Below are 25,637 nucleotides of genomic sequence, written 5' to 3' on the forward strand. Positions count from 1 at the left end.
ATAATTAGACTGACTTTCATGCGATGTCATTCTAGCGAAGTCATCTCCTTAACAACCATGTAACTCAACAGATCCAGATATATACTGTATGTACATTTTTATTGATTTGAGTGACTGGGTAACCTCCATACATTTTTATTGATTTGAGTGACTGGGTAACCTCCACCCCTAAAATAGATAGTTATAACTTTCAGAGGGGCTACTGAGCACAAAGGCTGTGTGCTGGTTGGCGGCGGTGACCCATCGATCGCATGTAAAGGTGACCGAGATGCACTATTGATTTCACACGAGAAGAGCTGATCCACGTCTGCGCGGAGCGGACTAGGCTTTTAGCTTAACAAACACTGAAAGGAATACAGTACGAGTGAACATGCCTGTTAGCAAATAAAATCAAGACATTTTGAAAGAGGCAGAACCAAACCAGCTTATGGATTGAAATCATCCCTTTCTTCTGAATCCAGGGCTTTCGCTCGGCTGCCTGTACAACTGATTCTCAGCTTAGTCATAAAGAATGCTCTGACAGGGAGATTTAGGACCAGCTGAGAAGCCAGTCTGTCTCCACGTTCGGCTGGGGCGAAAGGAAGCAATAAGTTAGACGTGTGCCTGATGATTAGCACAGCACCGAGTGTTAAGTGGCAAAACAAAGAGTATTTGCACAATCGGAGGTTAGAGACTCTAATATGGATTTATTCATCTCGTCTCTTTCCTCCCGTTTGACTCGGTGCAAAACAAAGCCAACCTATTAAAGCGAGTATTGAGTGGAGAAGAAATGGTTTTAACAGAAATATCGACATCAGAGTCGCCTCTTTGTTGTGTTGAACGGTGTTTTTTTAATCGAGGTCTGCTGCTTTGCCTGGGATCCTGGCAGAGCAGAGCGATTAGGCTTGTGTGTGTGTGTGTGTGTGTGTGACTGCAAAGAAACAACAAGTTGACAGTTTAGACTGAATAATCCTGCATCGAGTAGTTCTGTCTATAATGGAGACCATTCCCAGTAACTTGTTTGTGGGTTTCCTTTTCATTATCAAGCATGTTTTATCCACAAACTTTAAATTTTTCTTAGCTGAACATTTTGTGACAGACCAACAGAAAGCAGCACGTAGCTGTTAAGTGAAATTAAAAGGACTTGATTTCAAAAGAATGTAATGTAATTTAATCTCTGCATAAACACAGATGTTCTGTGAATAAATCAGAAACGTTTTTTTTTGGGAAACGTTCACAAACAGTCTCCTGAAGACCAAGAGACACATCAGACATGTCAGGGGTAAAGTTGTGGATGTATAAGTCAGGATAAAGTTGTAAAATTATGACACAAAGCTCGTCAGTTCATAATTGAAAAAAGTCAATAGAAACCCGAAGCTACAGTCCACTGAACCTGCCGAGAACATGTTGACATGACAACTGCTAGACAGGAACGCTAAAGTTTAGTTATGATGGAAAAGTGGTAAGAATAAAGTCGTCATTGGGAACTGTTGGGTCTTTATTCTACTCTGACCATATGGTGAATCAAATGGTTTACATCAAAACCATTAAAAAAAGACCCAGTCAAAGTCCAGACTTAAATCCATTTCAGACACCTAAAAAATAAATGTTTGCAAACACTTTTCCTCCAATCCTACTGAGCTTGAGATGGTTTGCAAAGAATCGTAGGCAAAGATTTCAGTGTCTAGACGTGCAGAGTTGGAGGAGACAAACATTTGAAACTCTAAATGCGGCAAAATGTGGTTCTGAAAAATCTTGACTGGGGGGGGGGCAGAATGCAGACGCACGTCGCACATTTCAAGATTTGCATTCATCAACTTCACAACGGCGCACCACATTACTTGCTGATTGTCTATCTATTACAATCCCGATAAAATTAATTGTGCCAAAATGTGAAAAGGTTCATGGGGATGTTTTTTCTCAGAGCCCTGGTGGGGAGGATGATGGGATATATCCACATTTTTTTTTTCCACGAATGTAACCCTGCTTGCAAGGGGAGACAATAATTGCCCAGCTAGAGCTAATTAGCCAAGTTTTCCTCTAGTCCCCCCCCCTCCCCTTACCACACAAAGCCTCGAGCTTCCCTGACTGTGAAAACGGCCATCAACAATGACGAAGAGAGAATAACAGGAGTGCCTCCAAAGGTGTTTCATGGGTGTGTGTTTGTGTGTCGCACGCCGCATATAGAAACCTGCCTGTGTCCCTCACCGAAATGTCACACATTGCTATGAGACTATCTGTATCTGCCAGGTAGTCCTCTCCCAGCCCCTCCGTCTGGTTCACACATAAACAAACGCTGGCCGGCAGAGACAGGCGAGGTAACGCCGTGGCATGCCTCGCCATGCTGCGCCGTGCCCCGCGGTGCTGCGCTCCATTCGGTGAGACAGCATGAAGCGCAAATCAATATGGATTAGAACGCTGTAAGGAGCTCTCCGCTGACTTCTCCTCGCTGCACACACGAGGGCACCCCCCCAAAAAAAACCCAAAAACGCAGCGTTGTGCTGGATCGCACGTCTTCCTCAAAGTCATGGGTGAAACCTTATGGGTGGGTGATAAACAAGCTATGGCTATCCTGCCAAGAAGAAAAAAAAACCAAAATGACAGTGCAGTGTCTGCGTCACGTTACCCGTGGGGCACATTCATCAAGCTGTTTCGAGAAGTGCACGGTGGAGGAGTGGGGACAGGGTGGGCTGGCATCAGCCTCTCTCATTCCACTTGCCACACCTAGACAGAGTGTCACGCGCTCACAAACACACGGTGACAGCCCTGGCGGCGGGCTTCAGCCCCCGCAGCAGTTGTGCGCGTCCCACAGTGCACTGCAGGACACCAGAGATTATCCCGCCGTTTGCAGACAGTCACAGAATGTTAATCCCTCAAGCCATCTTCTTTACTGTTCAGTGAAATCAAAATTCTTCGTACGTCTTAGCAGCCTTTTTGATTTTTTTTTTTAATCCATCTTTCTCTGTGCTTTTAGTACAATCTACAAGAATCTTCCCAACATTAAGCGCTCTTAATAGTTTTCTATCATCAGTCGTTACCCGTGTAGCCGCCCCGCCCCGACGATCTGCTGATCCCCGTCTCTTAGTCTGAAGTGACAAGGCCTCATCCCCATTCTCTGTTATCCTTTCTCCGCGCTCCCGGCCCAACCCTTGCTATCAGCCCCACATTGATCTTCTCATCCCCAAGAACACAAAACACCAATCAGCCTGTCATAATCACTCAGCTGGAGGAGGAAGCGCCGAGCGCCAAGTGCAGCTGCTTCGTGTTGAACAAGAGAATGTGGGGATTTTTTTTTCCCCCCTCAAATAACGGTGCAGGTCTTCAGCCGAACATTGGCTGGCTGGGTTCTATTTTAAAAATATGTAAAAGACGAATAAATGGCAGCTTGTTTGCTGCGTTGTTGACTTCATCCTGTTTCTGGTGATGCCGATTATCATTTCTATTTTTTTGTTTTTTAAATGCACATCAGAACAATAAAGTCACAGCTGCTGGAACTACTCAATCTAAAAAAAACAAGACAGGAAAAAAAACTGATCTTGAATGATATCTGTTCCCCCACAGCATCCTTCTTTTTTTCACTATTCAGTCTGATTTCTTTTTCTTATAAAACATTTACTCCACAGTTCATGTTTTTTACTGCTTGTCCCACAAGGTTTCTCCCTCCTTTTTTTTTTTTTTCATCAGGACACCACGTCTGCTCACATCCGAACAATAAAAAGTAGTTTATGATCTGTCAGCACTCTCCAGAATGTTGCCGCCATCCAACTGCGCTTTTCTGTCAGGGAAAACACTTTACCTACTTTATGTTCACACAGTCGTCTGTATCTTTCTACTACAAATAATCTGGCACATCAAAAACCTGTGACTCATGCGAAGCTAAAACACTGTAAAACTCCACACTTACACTTAAAACCAGATATTTAAATACACTGTATAAAAAGACGTATTTTTTATTTCCTTACTGACAGACATCGCATCAGACTAAACCTTTCAAGTTTTAGGTAAATTGGGATTATCAGGATTAATTCTATTAAGTAGTTACCAGAATACTAAATGTTTAGTTTTTTAAGAGAACTATGGAGTTCTCATACAAGATTAATATTCCAGATGTTGACATTATGGTTTTGCAGTTCACAAAATCTGAGCAAACTGGTTGGACATCTGTGGGTGTGTTGGAAAGCCCATCTCAAAGACGTCGCTTTGTTGAGAGACTTTATGAACATTCTAAAATAATCACTCAGGTTATCAGAAAGAGAATTATCCACAATTCTCCTTAATCCCTCGGCGGTTCTGAAGGAGCGACAATCATCTGCTCTGATGCCAAGAGTTGAATGAGTCTTGGTGTGGAAAGTGCATGTCGATGCCAGAACAAAAGCAAAAGACCTTCTGAAGAAGCTAGCTGTGAAGAGAGCGTGTCATTATCGCCAGTGAAACCAGTCCAGTACCAACGTGGGCTGAAAGGCCACTACAGAAATGAAAAAGTCAAAAAGCAGCACCATAAAAAAAACTGATTATTGTGGTTGGTGGTTCGATCAACACACATCCCAAATGTGAAGTATAAACGCATCGTGTTGCATGTAAATGCTTTACTGCTGCATGAAATGGCACACAGTACTAAAGGCAGAACGTTCAAATTTGAGTGGAAATGGGTCTTTAAAACTAAACAAAGACTAGAAGGATACTTCCAAACTTGATAAAAAGCACATAAAGGAGTAAACTCTCTATTTACTCTTTGTTGTCTAACACCAACACCCAGCAGCATAACTACAAACTTTATCGTTTAGCTCTTTGTCAGCAGGGCAGTGACGATATGACCGCAGAGAGAATTGGGCAGAAAATGGGACAAAGATAAAAAATCCCCAACAAACTACAAAATGTCTGGAAAACTACTGAAAAACCTTACAAATGTCCCAGTCTGATAAAAGCCCAAAAAGGACGATTTTAAAAGCAGCAGCAGTTTGCAGGATCAAAGTAAAAAGAAAAACATATCCTGTGGAATATTATATTGCTTAATTTGGTATTGTATATTGTGTCAGCTGTGCTCATTATTTTGCTAATCAAAGCATGTGCCCTGCTAAGAACAGCTGCTGTGGGGAGAAGCAGCAACAGAAAGCAGCTAAAACGCCCCTTGTTAAATTTTATGATATTCAATACAATTTTATTAGTCATATAAAGCAGAAAAGTCTTTTCTTTAGGTATCCTCTGATAACTGAAACTGTGCAGAAATATGTCACCATCATCGTTTTCAGCAAGTCTTATCAAAAGAGAATCAAACATGTTTGCATTATTAGCCCAGATCATCAGCAAACATTCTTTTTTTGTTGTTGTTGTTCTTAGAAATCAAACGTATTTTAAAACATAAATTGTATCTATAAAAGCCAAAGCACAAAATTTATTCAACTAAATCTGTTTTTTTAAAAGAAAAATGGAAAAGAAAAAAGGGAAGTCTAGTTCATTGATTAATGTTTAAATGTTACCATTATTGAAATGTCTTGAATCATTAGTCACCCAGAATTGAAACTATAGTAACATTTTTGCCAAGACATCGTGTCACAGCTCTAAATCTCTTCTCTCGTCTTCCAGCCTACCCAATGGTTTAAAAAAAAAAAAGTTTCAGTCAGCTGTTACGCCGTCTGTCTCTCCTCATGTCAGACTGGATGACAGTGCTGGGGGTCACCAATCCGTTCTGCAAACACCAGGAACCGTGCCGACACGGCAGGAAAAGCAGAACGTTTGGAGCTTTTTGCAAAGGTGTGCTCGAGTTCTTATGAGCTCTCGCACCGCGTGAGTCGATAGGGAAATAAAGGTTGCTGTGAACCCTGTCAACAGACTGGAGCGGGCAGAGCTGGGGCTTGGCACAGTCGCTAAGGAGGTGAGGTTGCTGCAGCGACTAAAAAAAAAAAAAAAAAAAAAAGAGTAGATTTATGTGAACTTGAGAATGAGAAAGTGTTTAAAGAAATAGAATCGTTTGGAAAGTTATTCATTAAGCTAATGTGGTCTGTTGTCCAATATTGGGGGGGGGGGAATAATTAAGGAACTTTTATAGATGCATTTCTAAATCAGGCTATTGACATGAAAGTCATTCCAGGTCACAAGCTAAAAATCCAAGCCAAATCTTATGATAAAGTAGGCTGACCTTAAGGATAAGTACTGAACGTGCTTACTGAAATGTATTTAGTAATTAGTGGTAGGAATGTTTTTATTTTTTTTCCCTTCCAGTGATAATAGCCTGGAGAATTTTCCTTTGTTTGGAAACTACTTGCACAATTTATCAGGTCTAATCTTCCATGAATCTGTTATTCTTTCTCTGGTTTTGAAGGATTTTGGGGACTCGTCTATGCACCCTGAAATTCAGTTCTTTCAGAGATTTCTAGTTCTGTTCAAGTCAGGTGACTGACTTACTCTAAATTACTCCATTCATTGTTATTTTACCGTCTTCTTGACCACATGCAGAAATAAGCCAGACACTTTCATGTTTTCTTTTTTTAAATTACGATTTATTGTACCGATTCTCCTAAAATGGCGTATGAAATAAAATTTAAAAAACTCAACTTTGTTCTCACCTGGACACACTTTATTCTCTTAGTATTTTACTGACTTGTCCAAATGTTTCAGAAATTTTAAACAGGATTCAACACGCTTTCCTTCTACAGGTGAGTGGGCTTAGAGGACAGACATAATTCGCTAATCCTCTGTCGTTCTTCGGCACTCTAGGAGTGATCCTTGACTATTGGAGAAAATCTCTTGCAAGCAGAACATGTTCATGGTGAGTTTATGTCGAAATGATGTACTTTCCGCCTCTCAATTATAGCCCCAACCACTGGTGCCTGAATGATGGAGCAAATGGAGCAACTGCTCCTGCAGCCATGCTCACTGGACCATTCAGAAGTTCAGTGACACATCTGTAACCACTGCTACTAGTATGTTTGGCAACAACGCATAGGACTGTGAAGGTCTTTGAGATCATTTGGCTTTAACTCGTTATGGCACGCTTATTGTGTAACATTTTGGGAATTAGAAACCATTTCATGTTCCATAAATATTTGATGTGCAATACTTATCGTCATCGCTGTGTTTGTGATGGCATATGCTGTCCTTCATTTCGGAAACAGCTTGTTCCTGAAAACCTGAAAAATTCTAATACACCAAAGTGAAATACTACTTTAATAATTGCGCTGGGGTCATAGAGAAATGAGTTTTCGATTTGTGCGGTTGGCCGTTGACAGGACTGTATGTTAGAAAAGAAAGAGAGGATTTGTGTCAGTGGATTCGAGAGATGTGAAGATGAAAAAAGGCAAAGTGTTCGACATTGTGCGAGCAAGCTAATGTGGTTTTGCACAACTTTTGATCCTCTAATAAGGTGTTTATTGCACCTCCTGTTACAAAATGATATGGATGGTGTCTTTTAAAGTTCTGTAGTGTTAGATCTATCTATCCATCTATATATCTATCATTTGCTCATGGTAGAGAATTGAATGTATTTTTTTTTGCTTCCACAGATGCAAAGTTATAAGGCAGATTAATATCAGTAAATACCGGTGTCAGAAAATGTCCTTTTATAGATATTTAAACCCATTGGTGCCAAATCAAGGATTTCTTTCTTTCTACTGCAAACACATTCCTTGTCACCATTGGACTGTGGATATAACTGCTAGAATAAATTAAACATTCCTCGCACTTAATGTTTTTCCTTTGTCATCATCCATATGTGTGTGCATATTGAGAGAAACTACAGTGCATTCCTGTCCTTGTATCTGTCTGCTTACATAAACTCACTTTTTTTTTTATGGTCAATCTGCTTCAAGAAAGTAAATTAAATCACTCTGTGTGGGCTATCTCTGCCCAACCTTGCCTCATCTCTTTGCTAATACCTTCATCAATGCACAGATTTCTGCATTCACCCTAAGGTCACGACCAAAACAATTTAAGCTAAAATGTACACAAGAAAAAAAAAAACAGCCACCTCAACCCTTTAATGCAAAAGTACATCAGAATGCTTTTTTTTTTTTTGTATCTTTAATTCAAGTTTCACGTCACTTCTCTTCTGCTCTCTTTTACTTGTACAATATCCTGCTGATGAAAGCCGAGAGAAAAACTTCACATCCAAACATCAACACAAATTCAGGCTTCCAGAGACAAATGATTTCGAGTAAATACAGCCGACTTTCCGATAGAGGAAAAAGGGGGACGGGGAGGGGAATAACCACAGAAGTACCCTCTGGGAAATTTTCTCTGATCAAGTGCAAAGAGATTAACCAGTTGGACGTGTACTAATGAACAGGAGATCATAATGAAAGGAGCTTGTAAATGTAGCAGAGGCATATGAACATGAAATGAAGCTTTTCCTGCCTGGGACCCGATGAAACACACCGACTAATGCACAGGAAACATTTATTTCACCGTTCCCCAGCAGACACCCCGACAACAGCAACCAGAAAACTCGATGGTTTGGGATCTGTTGCGAGTACATCACAACAATTGCGCCTTGTGCAATCACACATGAGATAATGTCTGAATCAATCTGTTAAAGGTACACTGTTAAGTCATTAGTACAAAGGTCACTTTTATGTTAATGTTTCTGACATTTCAACACACGCCTGTTAGAGAGACGTAAAGAGGCGCCGTGCGCATTCGGCATTTCTACACAGTTAAACGGTATTTTAAGAGAAGCAAGATGTCTCCGTGGAAAACTTTTTACACTCGCACATAATAACAATGAATACATTGTGTGAAGTTATTTTTTTTATCAGGGTAGAAAAAAAAACACTTTTCTTTTTATCAAGAATTTGTTGTCGACGTTTAAATAAATATCTCTAAATGTAATTTTATATATATATATATATATATATATATATATATATATATATTAACTTTGGGTCTGATCAAAACAGACTGTCATAAAGGTAAGTCACTCATAACACACTGAGACCTCAGATTAACGGAAAGCCGTCGATGTCTGCAAGTTTTAAAAACAGTCAGCTACTAACTTTTACAATGGTTGCAATAAGTTTTTATTTTATTTTATTTTTTTTTACTGGCAGGAACAGACAAGATAGATAAATACTCACAGGGAAGCACATGAAAGGGACACACAACACAAAGTACAATCCCATACAGATGACAAACAGATCTAAAAAGGTTTGAGGAATCAAAAGGGGAATCTACAGTCAGATGCAACTTACTGATCACATAGTCTCCAAATGGATCCTCATTCTCTTCATCATCAAGGTAAACTGAGAGAGAAGAGATGGCAGAGAAAAAAAGAAAGAAAATAAGAAAAAGGATAGAAAAAAAAACAAAGAAAAAGCCTGGTTTGGGCAACCAAAGCAAAAGTGAAATTAAAGAAAAATCAGACACGGATAAAAAAAAAGAATACGTGTAGGTTTAAAGAAATCAAATGAAGTCCTACCCTTCCATTGTCTACTCTTTTGCTCCTAATGATGTACTCTGCTTTCATGGAAGAGGAAAATTTTGATCACTGACTGGCGAATTTGTAATTTTCTCTCAGAGCTCTTTCATCCTCACCCTCTCTAGCAGGACTGAGGATGGTACGAGAAGCCATTAGAGCTCACTAAATTTTCCATTAAGGTAGGTGTCAACAGGCCACAAGCCAAATGCTATGGGGAAATATTTTTATTTTTTTTACCCCATTCCGGCCTCTCTCTCTTCGCCGATGATAATGCCATCACTCCGACCGGACAATCACACACGTTGTCCGTGTTCCCATCAATAATCTTTCCCCTCTCCATTTGTTAATCATTTAAGTTTTCTTTTTCTTTTCTGCTCTCCATCACCCCAGGCTCCCATCCTTTAATGTGAGTTAGCATCCATCTACAGTGATCAATATCCCAAGGCTTTCGTTAAATGCTGCTCTTATGCATCCAAGACTTAGCGTGCGCGTCCGCCCGAGAGTGTCTGTTGTTTTGGTGTCCGGCGTGCATTACCAGACTTCTTTTCGACATCAGGCTCTATTTGATGTTGCTTTTACTCAGCCGGAGACACTAAAGAGGGACAACGTGGTCTCTCCAGCCACGTCTTTTGTTTGCGTAAAATGCGAGAGCGTGTACAAGCGGCATGTTTTAGCATGTTGAATAGGCCGGCCGCTATCGATCCCCGAGCGCCGGACATGTTTCAGGCTCTTGACATCAATCAAAGACACGGACGCGTAGAGATTCCCACTGCGTGTGTTTTGTCACTTCTCTTTCCTCGTTCCAGCAGGTCTTAGTGGACGAAAAGTCCTTGAACCAGTGGGCGAAGAGTTGAAGGTGTTCACGCCGCGCACACACACATTCATGCACGCCTCCTCGCTGGTGTGTATTTGTGAAAGCGAGCTGTCAGTGCTGCTCTCACACACCATTCATCACAAGCTACTAATTCTGTTAGACCATTGTGGAGCCTTTTGCACCCCACGTTGCTCTCTGAAAACTCAATCAGAGGCTAATGCCCCCAACCCCTCTCTGGCGCACACACACGAGCTCTCACTCTCGACTTCCGCCTCGCGCGCATGCTCACGGACGCCCCGGGGGGACAGCAGCGGTCTTGGGAGGCCACACCAGCTCGGCTCCGTAAGTGTTGCTTGTGTTTGATGGACAGGAGAAGCCTGACCTTAGTTACTGCTGCTGTGAGGTGCTGCAGCTCAGACCTAACCGGTAAAAGTCTGAAGGAAAACAATGTCATTTACCACTTAGAAATTTTACAGTATGTAGCCTTATTAGCTGAGGCAAAATGATTAAGATTCATAAATCAATTGGTCCAACAGTTTCATTATCTGTTTAAAAAAAGATTGTGACTTATTGACCTTCCCAAAGAGTGATCTTTGTCAAATATAAAGAAAGAAAAAAAAATAATAATAATATATATATATATATATATATATATATATATATATATGTTATCCACTCATCTTTTAAGAACTTAGGATATCACCTGTGTTACTTGGACTAGACCTATGATCTGGCAAAGGCATTTTGGAAAGAGTTGGAGAAAATCAGTTCTTGTAGGTAGAAGTCAAATTTGAGGTGTTCATGTCCAAAACTTTGACAGAATAATTGCAATGTGTATACCAGGGTACACAGCATGTTGTGTTCAAATTCTTAAAGTCACAATTAAATACCATCTTAACCTCCTTGATTACACAAAAATTGATTCTGTGTCTCATTTTTTCAGGGCAAAAAAAAAAACAAAAACTTGTTAGCCATGTTGAACGAGCTTTAATTTATAGTTGCTTCTTTTGTGGTATGCTAAAGAAGAAGAAATAGGACAGCGCGGGCACAGGGACTTTGCCACCTGTGGCAGCAGATTTGATTAGTTAATCAGAGGAATCGCTTTGCTGAACTCTGCTTTTATAAAGCGTAATTACAGTGCCAACTTCAAAAAAAAAAGAAAGAAAGAAAGAAAGAAAAATGACAGCCAAAAAAAAATCTCCCTGCAGCTGTTTGGAAATTAAGAAACTTCTCTTTCTTCCCCCATCCCTCTCCTTTCTTCAACACCACAAAAAGTCTTAATGGAAAAGCACCAATAAATAAATAAATAAATAAATAAAAATTGGATTGTGAAGCGGGCGTCGTGTGAGGGCGGGAAAACGGGCACAATTGAGCATGCCCAGATAGGGGGGCAGGGAAAAGCCAGAAAGGCCACACTAAATTTAGCGCCACCTTTTCATTCTCTAATTATAAGATTAATGCATCCTGCCACATAACGTCACATACTACCTCGTGATTTATTATCCGGCCGACCAGATGGAGAGATTGAGCCAAGTGAAGGAAATACAAGAGGGAGATGGTCTGAAAGCACCTAATCAGCATGCATGTGTAATTAGGCTGGGTCTTAGCTGCGCAGCGAGTCTGTGCAGAGCAAAACACAACACAACACTGAAGTGGACTCAAATTCGTTCCGTTTCCCTCAACAGGCTGCTGTTTAATTAGCAGAAAAACGCGGAGGCATACGGATGCCTCCCAAACACATGTGTAGAGGACTATATTGATTGTGGCCATGACTTTGAGTTTAAATAAAAGTAAATTTAAAAAAATCAGCCTTAAAACTTGATCTCACTTCATCCATGCATGTACTAATCATTCTTCCTCCAGGTCAGCACAGATTGGAAGTGGCCATCAGGCTCTGGCTGTGGGGAAATTTACAAGCCCTCCAATATTCCTGCCTGTGTTTCCAGACGGGCATTTTACGAGGCAGCACACAGTTGTGACGGTAAATCTCTTCTTCTTCCGTGCCAAAATGAAATCACCCGATGCTGCTCTCCGTGGCCCGTATTTGTAAGTCTAAGCGAGCTTGTGTGTGTGTGTGTGTGTGTGTGTGTGTGTGTGTGTGTGTGTGTGCGCGCGCGCGTGTGTGTGTGAGGATATTGCGTGCTTGCCACTGCCAAGTCAACGCTCAAGTCTCTTTATTTTAATAGTGTCTGGAAGGGGCTGTAAAAGATTTCGTTCAATATTCAACAATAAAGCTGAATGTAAGGAAACTCTGAAATCCCTGCGCCGCACTTACAAAACTAATTTGATGACCTTAACATATTTCTCTGTAATTGGAATTTAGCAGTAAGTGAAAAAAGAAGAAGAAAAAAAATTAATAACAAGAAAGAGAAATATAATCAAGTTTAAGTTCGGAGACTGAGATAATGTATATAAATCTGCAGAATATATGCCTCAGTGAAGTACGTGTTCCTATTAATTGATGTTATTTCTGCAAGTTTTGCCTCCTTTGAAACTTGTTGTGCGTGATGATATCCGTGACTGTTCTCACCGAGATATTATTCAATAAAAATAACAAATGCTCCACAATCAAATATTTATAGAATGTAGTTTTTAAATTATTGATGCAAAGCAGCTCATTACCGAACTAGGACTGAGTTTGAAAATATTGTGCTTGGGAAAAGAAAAAGGGAAAGTCTAACGAATGGATACTGAACACAAATACTGGGGTTTTGCTATGTTCAGATTTGCATTTTAAGAGAAAAAAGGAAGTGAAAAAGTAAATTTACTCAGTGTTTCTGCTCGTTTTGACTGACTGGTACGAAATGTGCTTAAATTACAGCAATATAATTGCACAAATGAAGCATATAGAGACATGTAGAATATAAAGTGTGTAATACAAAAAGCAAAGACTTTTAAGTAGAAAGTTTTACATACAGTAAGGAAAGTCATCAGGTGAAAACAAACTGAATGTCACTCCCAGTCAGCAAACAGATTTCACTCTGTCATTATTACTTCGACAAAAACTAGGACCAGGAGTAGATGTGTGTGCAAATTGTGCACATAACAGAGTTGAGTATAGTTGTAACCATTTATATTTTGACCAATGGCTCGTTCATTAATCTGGAAGAATTGTTGGACCAGTTTTCTTTTACAACAATGTTGAAGTTTTTGACATTTTTATGCAATGAGTAATGCAAAGCTCTCAACAAGACACGTTTTTTTACTCTCATTAAATAAAGCTCAAAGTTGGACTTAGGCATTGGAGCAAGTTTAAATTATTTCCATCCACAGGTCGTTTTGTTATAGATTTCTTGTGCGCTCCACATGGGCGATGTTCATTTTGTCGCTTTTCCCATTTTGTACATTTGGTAGAAAAAAATTTTCCCCCCAGCACAAAAAGGAGCCGTCTGCAGCAAAGTTTCATACTCATCATGCCTCAATTCACACTCGCCTTGCAGAGGTTTTAAAATGGGTTTGACAATTTTAAGACAATTTTCTAAAACCAATCTGCTGCTTAAAATTTTGGTTATGACTCCAAAGTTTTGCTCGAGGCTATTTTGTTTGATGAAGGGTCCTAATAGTCCAAGTCCAAGTAAGGTTTCGAACCATTCGGGGCAAAGTGAGCTTGAAGCTTCAGATGTTTTTCAATCACTCTAAGTCAAATTTCAAAACTAATGATTGAAAAAAAAAATCTATCAAATCAATGGCGTCTAAGTTACCTGTAATCCTGCATCGCTTCAGGATAGGAACGTAAACGTAGTTTTTATCCTCAAACCTGCATCACTACTTTGATACGTTTCATGTTTATCAACAGTCCTCTTGTAGTCATTTAACATTTAATTCAACCTTCATAAAAAAAAAGCTGCTAAATGACCTGGCAAAATAAATAAACTGGTATAGAGCAATTAAACACAAGGTTGCACATTGTGCTTTTTAAAAAAATACAAAATAAAGAGATAAGCTGGTGCTAAACGGCAGCTAATGAATATGAAACTATGGAGCGGTTTAAGTTTCTCCGGGTTTTGCTCATGAATGAGGGTGAAAAAAATGGAGCGGGGTTATTGATAGGTTTTGATTGGTTCTGCATCTGCACCAATCAAAGTCATAAAGAATTACAAACCATGTACTCTGTGTGCTGTACTTTGTATGCTTAATTTGATTGTTGTTGTTTTTTTTTTGTTTTTTTTTGCTAAATGTGATAGTGTGCAACACATCCAAGCTGTCCTGCTCTGGTCTTATCTGTCCAAATTACATTTTTTTCTTGTTGTTTGTTCAGATGCACTTAAGCCATGCTGCCGTTTCCCCTCGCTACACACAAGAATTTTCCTTTTGGCAATCCTTTCAGACAAGCCATGCTTGTTCTGTCTTTTTCTTTTGTTTTTATTTGTTCCTCCATACACTTTAACATTTAATATACTAACTGTAGACTCCGAGGCGAAGCTCTTAGGATTTTTACAGTTTCTCTGAGCGTTGCACACCAGCCTGACATTGGGGTTAACCTTGTTGGAGCATCCACTCCCGAGAACGCTGGTAACTGTTTATAACATGTTCCACTTGTAAATAATCTCTCTCGATTGGAAAATAATGGACTCCATCTTGTTAGGACATCATCCCATAATCTTTAACAGACTGGTGAGCTAATACAATCACTTATCTAAGATTACTCCAGATGCCTTTCCTCCTTTACTCTGGGTCGACATAGACCTTAGAGCTCCACGTTATCCAAGGGTCTAAACTTCTCTTTTCATTGAGGTATTCACACATATAGATGATTAGTTATGAAAATACGCTTGATGGATATCACTCCATTTTGGGAATTTTGACACACTGTTTCTGGAATTTGGCATTCACCCAATCTAGAGACGTAAAACCAAAGAGCATGTTGAGGAAAAGTGGAGACTATTGCCAGCAAACTGCTGGGCATCCGTTTAGGTAACTCAGCACACATCTCTAATCAGAAACCTCTTAACAAGGTGAAAAGTATTCTTGCTGATCAGAGGGATCACTAGTTGCCACAACTTTTTAACTGCTACCATCAAACAGAAAAAAAAAAAAAAACAGTCCTTTGTACTGAAAGCAATTAGTTTCTTCAACACGTTGAAGCAATGGGTTGTTTTTTTTTGGCGAGATGGTCGTCTTTCATGGTCAGCTGGTGTGAAGTGGTAGGATTTTTATGTTCCTTTTGTGACACTATGTTTTAATTAATTATGTATGTATTGTATTTTACATAAGTTAGATGATCATGGCGAATGTGTCAGCTGCATGCAGATGAGCCATGACTTGTTGAGTCCGTCTAAATAATCGTCTACAGTTAAGTGGTTTTTTTTTGGTTGAGACTGTGGGAGTCAACCACAGCATTGTGTTTTTTAAATGTGATCAGTTTTTATTTTGCTGGTTTGTTTATAAGTCTGTAAATTGCACGCATCATGAAATCACTCCAAATTGTATCTATTGAAGACAAAAATGTACTGTAATCTATTATAAATTAGTGAGAAAGGGAAAGCCCATTGTTAAATCCATCATTGGTTTTAATTCTGGACTATTTTTCTTCTGAATTAAGTATTTTCTGAAAACGATTGGTTGCAGAGAGGTTGAAAGGCGTGGATTTTAAATGACATATAGATATCTAAAAATACTTTTTTAATGCTTTTTTTAAATTGAAAATTGTTTAAAATCCCCATTCAAACTCACAATTATCCACTGCTTTATGTAGGTCCACCACATGAAGTTCTTACAAAATGCTTCGTCACTGAATACTTTTCAGTAGCACTCTGGGGGAAAAAAAAAAAGCCTGCTTAGTCACTGATAAAACCATGCAACACATGCTGAGCTTGAACTCAAAAACCCACAGAAAAATATACATGCGTCTCTGTTGACAGCACTCTACATCAATAATGTGACTTCAAGTTAAAAAAGGTGTTTATGTGGTGCTAAATGTGTTGAGACTAGCAAAGATGCCGGCCATGTATTGCAGGGATCACACTTTTTAAATCTGTTATTGACCCAGGTTGTGTTTTGTTTGTTTCCCAGGCTTTTCATGTCTTTCAAACAGCTAAAAATAGCTCACGTAGTTGGGTAACTTGAATGATATTTCTCCTTTTGGTGCGCTCTTCATTTGTTAACATCGTGACCTAAACTGTTTTAGCATCCAATCAAAAAGAATAAAATAAAATAAAAATGAATGAGTCAGAGGAAATGTTGGCACAAACATTCTCTCCAGCCCACACTTCTTAGCAAACACGCTTCTAATTAGGACGCCACGTTTTTTAGGGGGGGGGGGTTTATGTTTCGGTCGTGAACTCGACACAAGTGTGTGTTCATCCACATGTATGCTTGTGCCCTTAAGGGGAGCCCCGTACTCTTAAACCAACACCTGTCAGTCCTCAATGACAAGAGCATAACAAGAGATTGTGAGAGGCACGGTGTGAACGAAGACAAGAAAGAAGAGGAAGCTTGAAATTACGAAGAAGGGAGATGAAAGAAGGGTGAGATGGCAGGGAGGAGGAGAAGCACGGGAAGGTGAGACTTCTGAAGATTGCTGCAGACGCCACGAGATGAGAGAGGTGCAACATGACGTTCGGTGTTTAGGCCCGTCATCGTCTTTTTGATTTGCCACCATGCGCTTATGATGTGTTCCTCTGTCTGCTGCTATTATTAGACCCTCAGATCATTGTGTTGATATTTTGACATCGGGGCTCGAGTTGCACCTGTTTCGCACTCCCTCACATGTGAGGAGTTCGGGGCTCACACACCGTTTCCCTTCTCAAGACAGACAAAAGAAGAACAGGCAGACGGAGAATGACAGCCTCGGTACGATTTTTTAAATTTTTATTTTTGTTTTTTTTCCACACAAACACTCGGAACCAGAACGCACGCTCTCTGCCTCGGCTCGGATGGGAGTGGAACCTTCTTCTTTGTATGGCATCCTTGTGTTTTTATTCAGAGGAAGATTTAAGGGCGAAAATGTGAGATGTCCTTATTCCGAATGACAGCTGTTTATAAATTAAGTTGATCAGACAGAACACGCAGGCTTTTTTTTCTTTTTTTTAATCAAACTGTTGCACCTTCCTCTGATCTCCCCATGCTGCCAGACACGCGAACGGAGGGGTCTGATGTAAATGTGTCGTCTTTGAAGCCTTGAAATGAGCTTTAGCATGTGAGTTGTTGGTTTCTCTTAAAAGTTCTATAGAAACCTTTGAAGTCCAGAGTTGCATTTTATTGGTTTTGACACATGCTCTCATAATTGTCCATCTATCCCACATCTGTGCTCACTAAGCATGGCCAGTATCAGATTGTCAGGGGATGAAAACCTTGGGTAAAAACCAATATTTTAGATTAAACTTTCAGTCTAAAATGTAAAATATGATTGAAACGCCTTTCTTTATAATAATAATAATAATAATATTCTTAATATTGTTAATATTTGCTATAGAAAACATGTAGAGTAACATTTATTGTGATTTTAATACAGCGAAACAAAGATATTAATATTAAAATGTAAAATACATAAGAAGAGCAGCAGCACAGAGCTCCATGGTAACTCAGGAGGAGCTGCAGAGACACACAGCTCAGGTAGAAAAATCTAACAGCATCTGATTGGATCCACAAATCTGGTGAAGTTGTAGTGGAGGAGTCTGTTTTTCAGCTAGCTAACAAATAGTGTGAAGAAACAGGATGGAGAGACACAGAGTTGCTTCACTCTGTGTTCCATACGGACGAAGGAAACTCTAGCCTCTGCTCTTTGATGTTTCACTTTAAAAAGGACTTTACTAACACTACAGAACACTACAGAAGAACAGAAATGTCCTTTATTGTCTCACAGTGAGGAAATACTTGAGAAATTCCTGACAGAACATTGTCAAACTCTCAAAACTATAATACTGCTAACCAGACAATGGTTATAGTAAGCTGATATACCTACATTTGTCTTCTTACCAAAGGCAGTTTTAAAACAGAATAATTATTAAGAGATGAGTTGCTCTACTATATTTTGTAAAAGAAATGGCTGCCTTAAGTTTAAGTGATTAGAATTATTCCCAGCCTCACAGATGAATGTTTCTGGTAAGCAAGAGGAAAGTGTTTGTGATGGTTTTCCCCTCACATGACCAGCATTGTGCAGCAACATGTTAGGGCCCCACAAAGCCAGAGAAAACTCCAGCCACTTTCTTTAGGCTTGAATTGACTTTAAGCCACATGAACGATACGACAGAAAATGTTTCCTGTTTTGAGAAAATTGTAAAACCTTCATACCAATACGTGGCCTATAGCCAATCTGATGGTAATCCTGATTAGATTGATGGAGGGGAGTGACTGGATGGTTGTGGGGAGTTTTATCTTTCCTGTAAATAACAAGAGGAAGAACAGACCCTGAAAACTTTGTCAATACGTCACAGAGCCAACACAGAAGGACGCAAGGCAGCCAGGAACGCCGCACTTCAAGGGGTCAGGTACGTTTTTTGGGGGGAAACGAGTTCATTCCCAGCTAAGGAAGCAAATGCCTCACAGGAATCTCCCGACCAGTTCTCCCAGTCATCAGCATAGATGCGTCCAACCGACAAACAAAAAGGTTTGGCTTTGGCAGGAGCACAAGTTCTCCACAAATAACCACATTTGACAAAGTTTATTTATGGAAACCAGAAGATGAAAAGAGCCCTTTTGATCTCCACGCTGTGACATCATACTGCAGGCGAGCGATTATCACAATGCGGAGCTGGATTAAGCTGCTAATTTTACAAGGTCTGCAAATGTCGGCGACAGAGTGGCGTTCTCGTGGCCCTGAGACAAAGAAAAGCGGCGCGGCGTCTGCAGCTGATATCTGCAGCAACGAGATTAGTCTGGTAATTAACCACAAAGCAATTATCGGTTGGTTGGATGAGAGGCGCGTCTCTCGGAAGGTGTTTCTTGACGTGTTTAATAGGTGTTGAGTAGTTTGATCAGTCAACAGAAGTTGTTTCTGAGGCCTGCCGTCCAACGGCGGCTGATCCAAAGCTGATGCACACGCCATCTGAGAAGTCAATTAATTAGACTGTTGCTCTTCCTTTCATCCACTTTTCATTAACCTCCATTGACACGTCGGCGGAGCTGGTGCACAGGTTTACGACTGCGTCGGGATTAACGAGGAAGTGGGAAGCCGGTAATAAACAAAGTTGCCAGAGGAAGGAGATTTCCCTGGATACCTCACACTTTCAGGCTACATCTGCAGTAACTCATATTCATGTTAAGAGAAAAACAAAACTTTCAGCACTATGTCAGCCGGTAAAACATGACTATTGATGTACAATGCCTTGCTACATATAAATATATACGCCCTGAACTGTTCCGTATTTCCTTTCCGTTGCCGCCGCAAATCACAACGGGTTATTACTGAGATTAAAAGCAGCCGACATAAAGTGTATATTTATAAAATGGAAGGATATGGATTTCTATTAACTTTTCATGTCTATTCAAACATGAAAAGTTTGGAAAGCTCTGAAACGTCTCAATAAAATCCCGTGCAATCAAATGAAATAGTGAAACAGTGTCCACCTACTGACAATTCAGTCTCTTCATAAATACAGCTGATCTGTGAACAAACATTTGTGAGCAGACGGTGACAGGAATACAATAGGACAGATCAGGAACAGGATATCGATACAAATAACAGTGGCGCTTGAGTCTGGGTCGCCATCAGAGCAGAGGAGCGCCACCAGGAAGTGGTGTTCTTGGTATAAAGTTGAGGAAAATTTAAAAGCAGAGCTGAAGATACTGTTCGAACAACCTGAAAATGCAAACCCACCAGATACTCCCACTAAACTGCAAAGAAAAAACAAATGTAGAAGGAGCAAAAGGTCCATGGTAGATGTGCAGCATGAGAATGGAGAATGGGACGGAGGTTCATTTTGCATTGGAACAATTACTGAAACATGAAGTCAGAGCTATGATGTAATGTTTAAGATGGTGTCCACACCAAACCTAATTATGATCCGAGGTATGATAGAAATCATTTAGAAAACCAATTTTCTTGTTCTTTACCTTCACAATTATGTGTTATTTTGTGTTGCAGCCAGCTAACACAACTTAAAGTACCAATTAAATCCATAGGAATCTGTGGTTGTAACATGAGAAAATATGAAAACTGTCAATGAAGATGAACAGTTTTGCAAGGCAGATGCTGCTAAGAACAGCAATCCAAGTCAGACACCGTGGATAAAATGGCAATGCTTGAGTGGCGTTCTGCATTTTTTATCATCACAAGATGAAACAACAGGTACTGGACTGGAGAAACGAAAAGCTCTGTCAGTGCAAACCTTTTGTGAAATCACCAAAAGACATCGAGATCTGTTACGCTCCATTATTTCAATATCCGAAAAGAGTGAAACATTTATGTTGGGAAATCAGAGAAGAGGAGATTTAAGAAATGGTGCACTTTGAGTATTGTGTGTGAGTGCTATTGATCAAAAAAAAAGGATGTCTCTCTTGGGGAATTCCAAGTAATCATGACCAGATTCAAACAATCAATATAAAGGTTTTCTGTCGTCCTCTCAATACAGCGTACTTCTTTTCTTTCACATATAACATTTCAACAATGCTTCAGCTTATACTTTTTTTTTTGGTTTTATTTTTTTTTTTTCCTACCTGACTCGTCATCAGACTTGTTGTCATTCTCGGAGTCAGTGAGGGTGAGGGCCGAGTTCTCACGGCTGGACACACCCGAGCTGCGGCGAGATTTCACACCTGCGCGCCCGGCCCACAGCTGAATGGCTCGCTCTGGAGACAAAGGCCCCTCTGGGTCCGAGTCCGCGTCTGAGCCGGCGCTGAGGGAGTAGCCCCTCTGGAGGAGGCCCAGGTCAGGACAGTAGGGAACGGCAGCGGGATGCGGCGGGGGAGTTTGCTCACAAACTCCCAACTCAGCGAGGGTGAAGTTACCCCCTGCGAGTGAGAGGAGAAAATGATGTGAGGAAGAAAAAAAAAACAAGAGACCGGAATGCAAAGAACACCACAAGGTAAATGTCGTAAATAAAAAATAAAAAATACTGCACAAGCAAGTATTCGTGAAAAGCGAATGCACACACGCCAGATCTACAAAACAAACCCCACAATCACACGCAGAGAAGCACACTAATTATGAAACTACGGAGGCGGAGGATGAAAATTGGGCTTTGTTGTGGCAGGCAGGAGGGGGAGAGATGACGCAGCATGAATCAGGCACAAAATTCAAGCTAGCTGCTGGAAGAAATGTGTACTGGCCTGCAGGCCTGTTAGGGCTGGCTTTGAAAACCTGCTTCCCTCGCTTTCCTGATCCACACTGGCTTTTATGAGCCGTTGATGCGAGATCAAAGAGCTGCTCACTTGAGTCCTCTTGGACTGTAGTGGAGCCGCTTTAGTTGCCTTCTGGGTTTGATCATCTCCCCACCTAGTTGCCATCACACGCAAAGGACCCCGGGGCTCACAGTCCGCTGCGGCGCTAGTCCCCTGGAGCCCATCGCTCCCCCCCCACCCCCTCCCCTCAAGACAAACTGGCTTGTCACATCCAAAATAAATATATAAAATTATCCAAATTAAAGCACATCAAAGTAGATCAATAAACAGCACTGGAGCCCAATTAAATCCAAGCTGAGGAAAAAGCAATTAAGAAAAAAGGCCTGCTCAACCAATTTATTCTCCATACTAATTAAAAGAGTATTGTGGATGCAATCGCACACCATCAGCTGTCGGGGTAAAAGGATCAGGGGAAAAGCGGTTGTGATTGACTTCATTAGCAGTTTGCGAGGGAAAGCAAAGGAAGAGGCGAATGAAGAGAGGTTGCCATTGTGGAGGCGCACCGTGCGATTCCGCGCACCGGGGATCGCACAGCTGCGCGGCTCGGTTCGACTGCGACTCGTCAGGCGTACGGACGCAATCACCGAATGAGACGCATCAGAGAGATGAATATCGTCTCCTGGATCCTCACTGCTCCCTCTTTGAACAAAAACTCCTGCGTTGCGCTGAAAAGGAAACTTAGCCAGGGAACTGCTGAAAGGTCCTTTACTTCTACTCAGGCAAACAGATGGCCAGACTAGAGAGCAGAGACGAGTGAATAGCTCCACAGGTGGAAACAGTTAATGCGCCGCAGCTTGCCAAGCTTCCAAATAGCTACAGTGCAAGGGCGTCCAAGCATCGCAAGACATGAGGGAATATTACAATATTCTCTTTTCCTTTGCTTCTTTGTTGTCTGTTCCTCCCACTTATCACCAGTGATAACAAAAGGAGACTTCTTTACTACATGGTAAATAAGGACACTACACTACAGTGTCTAACTACAGCCCATACCTGACATAAGATATCGAAGAAGAACAGGGGAGAACTCCAGGATGCCTGAGAGAGTAGAAAACATGGGTTGTTTAAAAGCAGTTGACAACGTATCTTGAACCAAACCACCCCACCTTCACAGCGAGGATGCGTTTCTTAACTGGAATGGAGAGATTATTAGATGGTCTGAAAGGCAAAAATGTTTTTCTTTTTCTCCCCGTCAGTGAATGTGTCAAACCTAAGCAGGACAGGGTTATGCTGACGCCAACACTCTTCAGTGTGGAAGTCGTTCCAGAGGGAATAGGACTTGAAGTGAGCCTTTCACTGTCAGTAATGTGTTTAAAAAAGGAAGAGCTGTAAAAAGCTTAGTACTTTTCTACAAAGATTGTTCGGCGAGGTTCTCTGCTGTAACAGAGCCTCCGTAGCTGACGCTAGCAGGTTCTTTTCTTTGCCATGTTGTACTTTATGGGCCATTAGTTGGTTTGGAAATGATTTTTTGAGGTACAAAACAGAGTTACTTGCCACAAGACATCCGTATGTGTGCCCTTCAGGGTGATCTGTCAACTTCACAAGATATAAGGAATACCCATTACATCAAAGCTGCTCTGTTTTATCCTTTTGAGCATTCAAGCTATTTCCATAATGGAAACTGCTGAATGTTGAAACATTATAAGCTTGTCTTTACTGTAATCTTACAGTTAATTTGACAGTCTGATCCTTACAGTGACTAAGCTAAGCTAATCAGGCTGATTGCCCATATAAGATGTTTATTACATACAAATGCAAACTAATCAATTTGTAATAATTAAAATAATGCATTTTGTTTGTTAGCCCCTTTAAAGACATCAAGGAGACTTCACAAGAACAATACAATGCAAGAATACATAAAAAAAATGAAAAGATATAGAACAAAACAATATATAAAAAACAAGAGATCACAATGAAAAGGCTAACTTGAACAGATGTGCTTTTATTTATGCTTTGTTTTGTTTTAAACCTGTTTCTTTTTTTCCTTTACGGCAACCATAACTCTGGTTCTCATTTAGATTTTTAATTATTGCTAATTGTAATAAAGCTGTAACATTATTTTGAACGCTGTTAATTATTGTGAAGAGAAGAGAAACTGAGTTTGGCTACAATTTGTATACATTTCTGAATTCTGAGACAAGACAATATTTCTATTCTATAAGCAGGTTAAAACTTTACACAAACTTGAAATTGGAACAACTGACCCCAGGCCTTTGATTAGTGTTCCCCTGGTTTTTCTAAAGACGGTCCCATCCAGCCCATCTACGACTGAACAGCAGCCACAGACAGTTCAAACAAATGCTAAGTAGTCCCATGAAGACATTTTCATACTGTTTGCGTATGCTCGTACAGTTTGATTCTAGCATTACGTCCCACAGGAATTTATTCTGTAGAATTAACATTGCAGTGATTGCGCATGTAAAATCCCATCCCTCCTTATCAGCATCTGCAGTAGATGTAGCCCAACATCCCATGTACTCAAAGAAAGATGGATTTGTGTGAGGGCTTGGAGTAGGCACAAAAATCTATCTTAGTTATCCTACAAATAGAAAACCAATTGCGTGTTTGTTACACGATATTATGACAGATGTGGAGCGAGGAAAGTAAGGCTTTGCATTCCAATCAGTCACACATGTGCCTAAATGTTTGTCTTTTGAACCCTGGGAGCTCATTAGTTGCCATTTAGGCAACATATTGTACATTGTGTTAGAATTGTTGTTATTTCCGTAACATTTGGCTTTTTAGCTTTTTTTCAGAGCTTTTTACCATCTAGTTTAAAAAGGCTGGACCTCTGCATGACGAAGGGGACAAGACACAGTTGAGAGCAAAGTGACATTGGGACTACATCTCAGTCCAACGCTCCTAAGAACAGTTTAAAACAGCATAATGGAGGAGGATTGTTGTGATTATGTAATCAAATCAGAGTACCAGTTAAAGAGACAAACATCAATTTCAAGGTGTCAAATTGTGAAATCAAATTTCTCTTAGGTTATGTTTGACATATACAGCATTTCCACAACAACTGACAGTAACACAGTTACTTGATTGTGCTATAATATTGCACTATGTGCCTGTAAAATTCATAATACCGCTCAGAAAGGCATAAACATCTGCTGTATGGTCACAAATGATTCATAGTGTCCAGACAGTTTAGATGTGCAAGGCCCCGCCCACTTACAGAGGCTTAGTTTGTTTTAGTTTAGTCCTGATACATCGGTTTCCCTCGTCACTTTTCTCAATAAAATGCCAGGCAATCTCACAATCTAATAGGAGTAAAAGTGCTTAATAATGATTAACTTGAACACACCCCTGATGAGTAAATTAAAATCCTCAGGTCATATGAGCAAGCACGTCGGGGGAAAAGATAAAAAATCTGACCTTTCACAGAAGGTAAGTTATCATAATTAGTGTCATATTTTTTAATTTAGTAATTGCTGATTCTAAGATAAAGGAATATCTTTCACATTTGTTCTGCTTGAACCTCCTTAAATATTTCTTAATCTCTGGGAAACAATTAGGAGGGCAATCGGATTTAAGGTAGCATACTTAAAAATATGTTGGAAATCTATCTGGAGAAGGGTTTCCCAGGTGGCTCAATTGGCAGAGAACATCTGTGCAGGCTGTAGTAAACGACTCAGTTGTCCTGGGTTCGATTCCCAACCTTGGACCATTTGATGCATGTCTTCCCCTTCTCTATCCACCCTATTTCTTGTCTCTCTAGTGTTCAATAAAAGCCAAAGTGCCAAAAATCTATCTAAAACATGTTGCTGGATTTTTGCCAAATTGGGAAAAAAAGAGAGAAATGTACAAAACATAAAACGAACCAATGTAAAAAGAAATGTGGTAATGTCAAGGAATATTAGTTTAAACACTGGAAAACAAAAAGATAGCAACCTGACGGAAATCTATTGAGTCAAGAACTAATTATCAGTGTGCACTGAAATGAGAGCAGAAATGTGTGAGGATAGTAATTAGTACAATCATTCAATTTAAATTGAGAAAAGGTTTTATTAAATGAAATAAAAGTATGAAAATGTTCAGCACTAAGCAACAGAACCAGGAAGTGGGTTGTAGCTTTGAATGAAACAGAAAACTGTCCCAAAATAGCAAAATTAGGGTGTATATATATATATATATATATATATATATATATATATA

At 40.1% G+C, this 25,637-nt stretch overlaps 1 protein-coding gene across 1 annotated transcript in view; it reads right to left on the reverse strand.

Moving 5' to 3' along the window:
• The window catches only part of tenm2a (teneurin transmembrane protein 2a), a 296,883-nt gene that overhangs the window by 182,374 nt on the left and 88,872 nt on the right, over positions 1-25,637 (reverse strand). The window contains exon 3 of the mRNA XM_016672797.1: positions 20,799-21,092. Within this exon, the coding sequence (XP_016528283.1) occupies positions 20,799-21,092 (294 nt within the window). The remainder of the gene's footprint in view (positions 1-20,798; positions 21,093-25,637) is intronic.

This window comes from Poecilia formosa, unplaced genomic scaffold (genome assembly GCF_000485575.1).
Source record: "Poecilia formosa unplaced genomic scaffold, Poecilia_formosa-5.1.2 Scaffold66, whole genome shotgun sequence".
In the NCBI taxonomy this organism is placed as follows: domain Eukaryota; kingdom Metazoa; phylum Chordata; class Actinopteri; order Cyprinodontiformes; family Poeciliidae; genus Poecilia; species Poecilia formosa.